Source organism: Marasmius oreades, chromosome 10 (assembly GCF_018924745.1).
Source record: "Marasmius oreades isolate 03SP1 chromosome 10, whole genome shotgun sequence".
Classification (NCBI taxonomy): Eukaryota; Fungi; Basidiomycota; class Agaricomycetes; order Agaricales; family Marasmiaceae; genus Marasmius; species Marasmius oreades.
Genome location: NC_057332.1, coordinates 2,222,319 through 2,233,291, shown reverse-complemented (window position 1 = coordinate 2,233,291; position 10,973 = coordinate 2,222,319). Strand labels below are relative to the sequence as shown.

The following is a 10,973-nucleotide window of genomic DNA, read 5'->3' as shown; positions in this document are numbered from 1 at the left end:
AAACTTTTCATCAGTCCTTTGCCGGCCTGGTACAGATCTAGGTGATGGTGGGACGTAAGTGACGATGCGGTACTTTGTCCATAAACCCTCGATTCGACGCAACTAGGCTAATGAACTCAACAGTCATGCTGATATTCATGGTCAGGCGTGCTCTAGGAGCGGACCAAGAAAGTCCTGGTGACATTCGCCAGTACTTTCACAAATTTCCCCGACGACGGCCAACGGTCAGGTTCTTTTTAATTCGGAAGGCGAGGAGGCTAGGTGGGAGGAGATGAGGATGGGGAGTCGTGCGACTGAGGGGCTAAGAACTCGGAATCAAGCCAGTGTCAGACAAGCTCGACGTTCAAGACACCTGATACGTACTAGTGATGGTATGTGGAGCAACCGAACAGTACGTGATATTCGGATTGTTGACAGAGTGTTTAGGCTGTTTTTGCATAGTTCTGTAAAGTTGTAGAAAGGCGGGGGACTTTATACTGAGGGGCGTAGTCGATAGCGTACGTACCTTATCTGGTTAATCCTATCTTGTTTTTCCCGCGATATGATATCTCCGCATCGGCCGATTTTCGTCATCGGCGCAGCCCGCTGTTGTCGTAAAATGCCCGCCCCGTGCTTTTTCGGTTCATACTGTCTAATACAATATAGAGGAGATTATATGCCGGTAAGAATTCCTAGAACAGTCTCTGCGGCCTCATAGGCCTCGCACTCCTCTTCATCACCCTCACTTTCGCCGGAGTCCTCCCCTCCGTTGTCCTCCCCAACAAGCCCTTCATCATTGCAAGCTCCTACTTCTCCACCGGGAACCAGCGGTCTTTTGAGTCCTCGTCCAGGCTGAAAGAAGGTGCAGTGTTGTGGATTAAAGCCTGGCAACTGTTTGATGTTGTTGAGCCGCATATGGTGGAGGTCGAAGAATCGCCCCCGTTGTAAGCGATGGATGTGGATCTGATGGCAGAGCTGAGGGTAATGAGGCCTGTAGTATAACTCCATTCCCTTCAGATATTCCGTTTCCTCCTTCATCCAGGTAACCAGAGACTTGATTTCATTGTGTAGCCGTGGAAGGGTTTCTTCGGCTCGGGCATACTTGAAAAATGCGGTGGCGAGTTCCCGGTTGGCTGGAATAGCCCAAGGCTTATCTCGAACATCCTCTCGTGCATCCTTCAGCAGGTCAAACTCGGCCAGAAATGTACAGTCAACCACCTCTTTCCACTTCAGTTGACGTCGTCCAAGTGCTGCTGCTGCAGCATTGTACCTTTCGAGAGCGTTCTCGATTGCCTTAGAGCGAGATTTGAGGGCATGTGAGAGATGCTGCCTCATTTTGTAACCTGTTGGTTGTTAATAGAGGGATAGGGAGGATAGAACGGTTACTTACCAGTGCCAGCTACATTCATTCTGGATAATTCAAATATCCGTGCGGTAACGAGGCCCTCCAACTGACTGAGTGTCTGCTGGAACTCCGACTCATTCACGAGCTTCTCTGCATTCCTCCACTCAACAGAACCCTTCTCCCATCGTTCACCAGGCGGAATGTTAAGGACCTCTTCCAAGTGCTGAGCATCACGTAGCAGCTTTGCTTCATGCTCCATCTCCTCCCTCACTGTTCGTTCTTCCTTAGAGGTGCTGTCCCTACTTCTTGGGCCTGTATAACGCTTCCAAACCCTCCTTGCTGCCGCTAGTTTATCCCTGAGCTTGAGTGAGTGTAGCATCACTTCAAAAATGCCAAGACTTACTGGCAATTGTCCAACTTCTTCAGGATTTGAATATATTCCATCTGCCTCGTCTCAACCTCAGGAACCATAGATCGAGACTTCAAGAACTCCGCCTCCTCTGCTAGCCATTGGGGGAACATGTCGAAGTCCCTGATATTCTGCTCCTTCATTTTCCTAAGTAGGGTGGGGAGAGCGGCTTTGGTTCTGAGGGCCTCTTTGTAGTTGGCGTATATAAGCTTTGAGACGTTGGCAAAAGTCTCTAAGTTGTCTTGCTGATGGGCATATTCCACGATAGCCTGCTTTCGATGGAAGGTGCTCATGTATCTGGTAACAGCTGCCAGCGCATTAGACTTGGAGAAGAATCGCTCACACTGTTCGAGGTTTTCGTTCCCAGCTCCAAGCACATATATAAGGAGGTAGACGAGCTGGCAGAGTCGACGATGTGCATGACCATGTAGAATGCCAACCAGCATCAGGAGTTTTTGGCGAACTGCGAGTGCGTTCAAGGGGCTCCGACCTATGGTCTTGACGATTTTGCAGCCTAGGTCGTACCCGATGCCTAGGTACCCCCCTTCATCGTCTTCAGGTATTCCGTGGGCCTTCCGCTCATCTTCGCATGAGCTAAGGAAGTCATATAGAATAGATAAGGGGAGCTTGGACCTTGGGAATAAAAACATCAGTAGAAGCTTTAGGAAGGTTTCGTTTAGACTTACTGTTCACCCGATCGATACATGTCAGCAGCTTTCAGAAGGAAACTATGACGACAGAGGAGGATGAACCAACCCTGGACGTCGAAAACACCCCATGCCTTAGCAGTGTGGGCGTCGTTCATATTCTTCCATTTCTCCTCGCACGGACTGGTGCCTTCGTCATCACTGTCTTCATCATCAACCTTCCTAGTTCCATCCTTTTTGATATCCCATGTTGATAGGCTCCATCTATCGACCTCCTCTTGAGAAAGAAAGTAGTCATCATCAACCCGGCGGGGATCTTCACGTTCCTTCAATGCCCCGAGCCTAGGGCCAACAACCTCTGTCGCCATCTCTCGCCTTTCCACCCTCTTCAAAGAATCATTTCCGTCGATGCAGCCTAGCATCCTGATATGTAGTTTTGGTTGCCCTTCCACCGGATACTGGCATGCTGGACAGCAGTTAAGCATTCTCCAGTTTGGGGTACTGCGGCTGAGAGCCTGCTGCACCCATTTTCTGATCGTCCGCTTGACCTGAAGAAACCGATCATACGCCGCAGAGAACTGTACGCAAAGATAATTTTTGAACCAGAAGCCTTGCAAGTCACAGAGACCTTTGATGAACGGCTGGATGCCCAGGCGAGGACAGCGGGTGGTAAGGAAGTAGAAGAGCTGTAGAAGTTTTGTTGAGATGACGGAGTTGTGAACAAGAGGAGAGGTCGGGAAGTAGCCCTGTCGAACAAAGCTAGCTGACTGGTAAAAATCCTCTGCATAATGCTTGAGGCTTTTGGGTGCATGGTCTAATGATGAAGCTTAGCCACACTGGAGCAACGCGAGGAAAAGAGGAAACAAACGCACCGAAACAGGTGAACGCCTTCACCGTCAGCGTTGTATTCACGGCTCCTGTAAAGTCGTCCTCCCTCCGGTACTCCCAATCCATGTGTGCAAGCGCCATTTTTTCCATCTGTGGGGACCAGTGCTGCTCCTCGATAACATTCTTATCCTTGTGCGTGCGGTAGTCTCGATATTCGCTGTCTGATTAGTTAGAAATCAGATCAAACAAACACAGGAGAAACACTTACATGCGACGGTGAGTGTCCTTAGCGCAGAAATAAACAGTCTTGAAAACGTCGGCGGTTTGTACGTTGGACATATCTACCGCATCATCCACATCCTCCCATTCGGTGTCACCACTCTCTATTGGTGCATCGCTGTCATATTGCTCCGGATCGCCTTCATATTCGCCATAGTTGCCGCCGTTCAGAATCATGTCGTCCACCATTGCTTGACCGTGTTGAATTAGCGAGTCGGTCACATCCAGCGCCACGTCTTCATCTTGTTCAAATCGTTGTTTTTGAATGTGAGCCGCTTTTTGAATCTCGTGTTGGGAGTACCAGCGTAGGTCCTTTTTTCGCCGTAGTTTACCCGCAGCATATGAGCCAAGATCAAGGATGTCGACCGGCGCACGCATCCGCCGTGAGCTGCAAGCCTTGGTTTGGACTTTCTTGCTTCTGCCCATGGTGGAATGCGTAGGTGTACTTGGATGACTTGGACTTAGCGGAGTCAACCGGAAATGCGGGCCGGGAAAGGTACGCATGTGCCTATGTTTTGAAACACGCAGAAACACGCAGCGTTCGATTTTGCCTACTTAAACCTCTCCGTCTCACCGTTTCCCTGCCTTCTCTTTCTTTCGCGTTTGTCGATGGCCGAGTCAACTAGTGGCGGTAGGTGCCTTCCTTCTTTTGTTCTCGAAGCAGCCCCGACCTTGGGGCTGCGGTGTTCTTTATTCATAATCATGGTAGCCCCGACCTTGGGGCTACATCGTTTATTTCGCCCAACCGTTTGTTTTATTTGTTTTTATCTATGGGTCCTGACTTCTTTATTACTGTATCTATAGGTAAGCGGCTTCGGAGCAACAAAGAATTCAGCCCTTATACGCTGCTTGGGCCCGACATCAGTGTCAGCGTCAGGATATCCTCATTAGTCAATAAGGGTGCAAGGAATGAGGAGGAGAGGGTGACTTGGACAGAGAACAAGAAGGAGCAGCCGTCCGAATGCGAAGATGATGAGGATGGAGAAAGATATGAGGATGGAGAAAGTTGTGAGCCAATGGCAGCCACTCCCATCGATACCCTCCCTCTCTACAAACCCAGCGAAGGCTTTACTATTCCTCAAGTCGCAAGCAACACGAAAAACAAACAGCACACCCCCAAACAAATCCACAACCAAAGCCGTCGAGCGAAGTGGCGAGTCAGGCGCAAGAGTGAACGCATTGCAAAACAGAGCATGGCAGACACCAAGGTGAAGGAGTGCGCAGCGAACAGGATACGCGACACCGTCGATTCCTCAAACAACGTTAACACCACCTATATGCGATCGCCTCGTGAGTGGACAGGCCCACGTATTCCGCCGAATACAGCATCGTACAGGCTGGCGCGTATTCTCAAAATGCCCGGTATGCGCTTAATCGAGTGGAGGAATATGCGGTGAGAACTACCTTCCTACGATGCTCCCATTGCTTATGTGGCACCTCACTCAGACAAACACGACTTATCAAAGATGTTAATGAGCAGCGCATTGGCGTTCTCGCTGGATGGCCTTGCGATGATTGGGGTGAGGTGTTGAATAGATTTCATAGGAAGTGTAAGGAAGTGGAGTCAAGGATGAAAATACCCGCGAAGAAGAAGTTCAACCGTCGTGGACCATACCCCTCACTAGGTATGGGCATAAGCTTTGGAGGCGGTCAAGAGGAACCAACAGAGCTGTCCAATGATGAATGGAATGAGAAGCTGTTGAAGGAGTTTCGAGAGGACCCAGATGTGCAGAGAGTAGCAAGGTACCATGACTGTGAGTTGCGCTTGAATTCTAGCATACATTTACTTATACATTACGCCTTCAGATGTTCTCAAGGCTTACTTCCCGGAACTACACACTCACTATGCCCACGTTCTTGAGAAGATCGTCCAAGACAACCCCGATCTTCATCCCAACTTTAGCCACTGCTGCTTCGCTGCTGCAACACTGAACATGGGAAGGGCGTTCACTCGTCGTCATCTCGATCACCTCAACCTTTACTGTGGCCAGTGCACGGCATTTCCTTCCGGATCATTCGACTATATGAAGGGTGGTCATCTTGTTCTCTGGGACTTGAAGCTGGTCATCGAGTTCCCTCCAGGCTGCACCATCGTATTTCCCTCCGCCCTCATCGAGCATTCAAACATACCCATTGCTAGTCACGAAGAACGTTCCTCCTTTGTACAGTATAGTGCGGCGGGTTTATTCCGATGGGTCAACAATGGTTGTATGTCTGACAAGACATTCACTCAAGTTGCAACACCGAGCCAGGAACAAGCCTGGAAGGAGCATAGAATAGCATTAGCTAAAGATGGACTGAAGTATTTCCTCAGTAGCTAGTAATCCAGACATTTATTGTATACCAATAGTGATGTATTAATGAAATATCAACTGGATTATGACGAACTCTTAGTTTAGGCTTGGCTGACACCCGAAATGAATTACGAGTGATTGGAATTGCTATTCATCTTAGCATATATATATATCTGGGTAGAAATAGAGTATCTTCACTAGGATCCACATTTTCTAGTAGGCTGAATGGTGGTGGGATGTGGAAATAGGATTGAAAAGGCATAGTGACGAACACTTTGCATATTGTAAGATCGTTATGCCGCGAGTGATATATGCCTTTACACCTCTTTCACCACAACTTCGTGCACCTTCAACGATCAACATCATTACTCACCAACAAAAATCCCAATTTTAATGAAGACGACGCCCCTTGTCAAAGATCCATCAAAAAAATTAGCGAAGGAGGAAAACAAAGAGATAGAGAGGAAGGAGAAGGCAAAACAGGCGGCAGCGAGGTATCGAGTACGGTGCGTCAAATACTTGCGATTTTAACAACATTGAATTATACAGTGTTGTTTTATATATACACTTATAACTAGAAATGACCATCGTGTGCGAGAACGAGCGCAAGAACGAATGCAACGGTATGGCTTTCGATGCGATACTTTCCATCATCACCCAAATTGCATCGACCATTCAACCTTTCTCATAATTCTCGTGGTCACATCTTGATTCTCAATCTTATTAGAAAGAGGGCGTCCATGTCTGAAGAGCAGAAATTTGAGGAGAAAAGACGACGAAAGGAGGCGAACCAGAAGTATTACTTGAAGTGCGTATTCTGCAAACACCAACATTCTTATGAAGTAAACCCCCTCCTATAGAAACCGGGAACGACTTCTGGGTGATGCTCGCACTAAACGTTCAAGGTGTATATGGCATCTTGTGGATATAGCGATTGTTGACCCATCTTAAGCACTTTTATATCGAAATACGGCGAGACCGCCTACTGGAACAACTACGAAGTTCGTCTGTGGCCTTACAAAATTGGCTTACTTGGTAAAAAAGAGAAGAGGGATCCAATGGATGGAGTTGTCGAGTATCTACCCTGAAAGTTAGACTTCAAATTACAACTTTCTCAACCATAGTTGATCATCTTCTAGAGAACACGAAGTATTGATTTCTTGAGATACGGTACGGACTTTACAACACACAGCACAGATCACAAAACCTACAGCAGTGCATAGCATCAAGAAAGTGCAGTAGAGGGGTGACTAAATATCCCTCTCATTGATATCAGTGGGATACGCTTGGACCAACCCTTGAGCCATCCATTCCCTGAACTGAGCCCTACCAGCAGCAGAGGTACCAACCATAACGGTAACCTCCCCGCCGCGCCACTGCAGACCCGTTTTCATTAGAATGCCTCTGAATATAATAGAATCAATAGAAGAGAAGAAGGGCGATGGTGGAGATTACCGTTGTGAATAGACGCCAGGTCGAACTCCTTTGGTAACGATGTACTGCTCATCAGGGGACAGGCGTGGGGTATTCAAGATCGCAATAATCCCGTCCCGAAGAGCTTCCTGGTAATACTGACGCGCCATATTTAGGTTTCGAAAGCCACGGAAAATGGCATCTCCCACAACATTCAAGTCGGCGATTGACTTAGCATACGGGAGATCACCACAAGAAACCCTAGGGATCCTCAGCTGGCAGTTTCGCATAGGAACTTGAAGCTCACCAGCTTTCGAAGACGCCATGCGCATTGTCTTTGCCATGATATACGACATAGGCAGGCAATCGGTTACCCGGGTGTACGGTGCCAACCAACGGCGACGCAGGCTCCATTACGATAACGCCACCGGGTCTCTTTGAGGGCGTTGTAGCGGGAGTCATGGTCCTATTCGTGGAGGGCGTTGATGGTGGGGACGATGGCATGTGGAAACCAAAAGGAGTGGAGGGAGGTGAGTTTATGACACGGCGGGTGGTGGGGGTAGTAAAAACATCATTCACTCGACCTGAAGAAGGAGTCAGAATGTAGCGAAATATAGGGTGTCCGAGCTCACTCATGGCTTGATTGAAGAGGGCCAAATCGCCATCGAGAGCGTCCATGTTACTATTGAGAGTGACCTCAGCGGCGACCAAAGTATCTTCACACTGTTGACGGTGACGTTCCGCATTCAAGAGTACTGTACAGACCTCCAAGTACATGGGTCTGGCAAAAAAAGAAAAAATACCTTCTTGTTTCTGAACCACTCGGATGCCAGCTCCTAGAGCTTCTGCAATGGCCCTGTCACGAGCGGCTCGGCCTTCTGGGGTAGAGAGACCTCGTCGAGGCTGAGTTGGTTCTGGTTCAAGTTGTTGTCGAGGCTGGGTGGAAGGGGGCTCAAACTCGGTTGATTGAGGTTTAGGTGCCTCGCTGGCAATCTGGATGTCACAGATTTCACTGTCTTATCCCTATCTAACATTTATCTTATCTGTGCCATGTGTTTATCTTATCATATCACTAGATATTCCAAAGATGGAGTGGACCATTGGACTTGTTCTAGACCATTCTAGACACTTCAGATTGTAGATCAGATCCAGGGGGAATTATGTTAGATCTAGATCGCACTAGTAACAGCCTTGGCAGGCTAGATGTCTAGATGTTGATCCTTGTTGCCAAGCATGCTTGAGCAACCCAGAGTACTATATATCTACTCAGTGTTACCCACTGCACCATGTGGTTTCCCAGGCTTCACCATGTGGTTTCCCAGGATTACCCAGTATACCATATGGTTTCTCAGATTGTTGCTAAGGAACCATTGTTCTGGAATGTACCTGAAGTATTCCAATCAGACAATTACCAAGCACACCATGTGCTACTATTCAAATAGAGTATTAGAGGTCTTAGTATAGTATCTGGGGTCCTAGATAGAATTCATGTATATAAGCTAGACAGTCTGAGCCTTAGACCCTCAGACTTAACAACATCTTTTGTCTTCATACAACATCTCTGTGCTCTCCATCTAAGCTTCACTACTGATCTCCTTCTACCACTCCACTACAACACATCAAGAAACTAGGTGAGTTGCAGATTTGTGATAGTTTGTTAAGTCTTGCTTCTTTGCCTGTTGTTGCTGTCAAAGAGCAACAGGTGTGGCTTTGTTGCAGGTGCCTTGTCTGTTGGCTTGCTTGGGTTCTGGGGGATTTTAAGACTCTGTTACTGAAAAGGACAGTTGTCTTCTTGGGAAGCACCTCAGTTGTATCCCTATTGTAGCCTTGTAGTCTGGATGCTATGCATCTTAGTCTGAAGGTTGCTTGGGCAATGCATGAGGGTGGTCCACTGAGGACCACAGAGCTAACCTACTTGCTGATCCCCAGGTGTAAGGGGCTTCACTGCTTTATGCAACAGTACTGGTGTCTCAGGGCAGCTAGAGCCTTAGGGTTAGGACAGCAGCCAGTACTGAGTGAAGACTGAGAGTGTGTAACATGCTCTCAAAAACCATTTGCTGCACAGGCTTTGGGAACCTGTGTTGAGAACCCCACCCTTGCATCAAGACCATCAAGACTTGTGCACCTCAACAGGTCACTCTTTTTGGACCCCCTTTCCTTTCCCTTTTCCTTGTACTGTACCTGCTGTAAAGGGGTACTGTACTCTTCCTGTACTATACCTGCTGTAAAGAGGTATTGTACTATTCTTGTACTGTGTCTGCTGTCAAGAGATATGGTACTTATGCCAAATGCTTTGCCTACAAAATGTCTACATCCAACATGAAGTTTCCCATGAAAATTGTAAATTGTGGAGACTACAAGGAAACCTTCTTCTTACACCATATAATGCCCAGCTAGACAAATCTCCTGCTGAGGCTGGTGCTGAACCTTGTTCCAAGTCTCTTAAAGTTTCAGAGCTATACTTTTTCTGGACCAGACAGCAAATTCAAATTAGCTAACTGGATTAACCAGATTGCCCTATGCAATAGTACTACACAAGTTGTACATCAGTTGTAGCAGCACTACTTGCCTTAGATCTCCAGTCACAACCTATGTAAACCAATACTATGTTAAAGTTGGACATGGAGAAGGCCTTAGGTCTTGAGAGAATTTCCTCCAAGAACTTAAAGATGTCTATAGCAAGTATGATGATAATGAAGGGGCAAAGCTTGAGCTTACACAAGTTTGGTTGATTAAAACCTTGACAAAACAGAGACTTCAATAAATACTCTAAACAGTATCACACTCTAGCTTATATCAGAGAATTTACAGATTGTGTTCTCATTGATAAACTTAAGGAAGCTATTCCTCAGGAGTTTAAAAATGCTTTGGTTATTCAGAAAATGAATGGTACTCTACCTAAAGCTTAGCAAGAGTATCTTGATCTCTTGCTTAAAGCATACAAGGCTTTGCATCCTGAAAAGGCTAAGAGTGCAATTTTTGGCAATGGCAATGGCAATACATCTGACTCAGATGCAATGGAGATTGATTCTGCAAAGAAGAGCAAAGGCAAATCAAAAGAAGCCAACTCCCAGGAAGTTAAAAAGAAGAAGCATTGTAATATTTGCGCTGCAAAAGGCTTAAAAAACAAGGCTTCTAGTGACAACACTAATGATTGTTGGGATAAACCTGGAAATGAGAGCAAGAAACCTGCTCCTAAAAGCTCTTCATCAACTTCATCCTCGTCTGTGCAGAATAACAAAGTAGGACAAGGTGCGCCAGGGGCCAAGAAATCTTTCAAGGCGCAATTATTGGAATTTATGAAGGAGATGAATGATGATGATGGTACAGCTTCCCCAGCTGTGACTGTCAACATCAACTCTGCGAGAACCGTAGAAATACCCGATTCCCAGTCTGCCGTAATGGAGACAGTTGTGCAAGTCGATGAAGTACAGTTGGGGCCTTCTTGATCGACGGATCAAAAATTGAAGGTATATCGGCAATCTAACGTGGATTTTCCCAATGCACTGTAGAGTATAATGTCTGTGATCTACAGTGTGGGAATAGTATATCTACTATCAGCTCTAAGCAAGACTTAGAAAAAGTAGTACTGGAATCTTGTAATATAAATATTGCTCGCAACAAGAAATCGTCTTTTAGACTTCCAGTAACACTTTGGGTATATGGAAAAAAAGTACAGACTGAGGCTCTTGTTGATTCTGGGGCCACAACAAATTTCATCGACCAAAAGTTTGTTGAAACTAACAACCTGGTAACACATAAGTTGGCAACACCGTATG

General features: G+C 46.7%; 1 protein-coding gene across 2 annotated transcripts; it reads right to left on the bottom strand.

The window, feature by feature from the left end:
• Positions 1-590: 590 nt before the first annotated feature.
• On the bottom strand, positions 591-1,648 carry E1B28_002740 (uncharacterized protein). 2 transcript variants are annotated; one of them, XM_043160717.1, is made up of 2 exons: positions 1,370-1,648; positions 591-1,322 (listed from the first exon to the last, which is right to left on the bottom strand). In XM_043160717.1, the coding sequence occupies exons 1-2, from the start codon at positions 1,581-1,583 to the stop codon at positions 652-654; spliced, it is 885 nt and encodes a 294-aa protein (XP_043003289.1). In that variant the 5' UTR covers positions 1,584-1,648; the 3' UTR covers positions 591-651. The 2 variants fall into 2 exon arrangements, with proteins under 2 accessions (XP_043003289.1, XP_043003288.1); XM_043160716.1 differs by having other exon boundaries at positions 591-1,378.
• Between the last annotated feature and the right edge of the window lie 9,325 nt (positions 1,649-10,973).

Excerpts from the sequence above, each read along its gene's own strand:
- E1B28_002740 (XM_043160717.1), bottom strand. The coding sequence starts at position 1,583 with ATGGAGCATGAAGCAAAGCTGCTACGTGATGCTCAGCACTTGGAAGAG. Across the intron at positions 1,323-1,369 it reads AATGAATGTAGCTGGCACTG|GTTACAAAATGAGGCAGCAT; the intron begins GTAAGTAACCGT and ends AACAACCAACAG.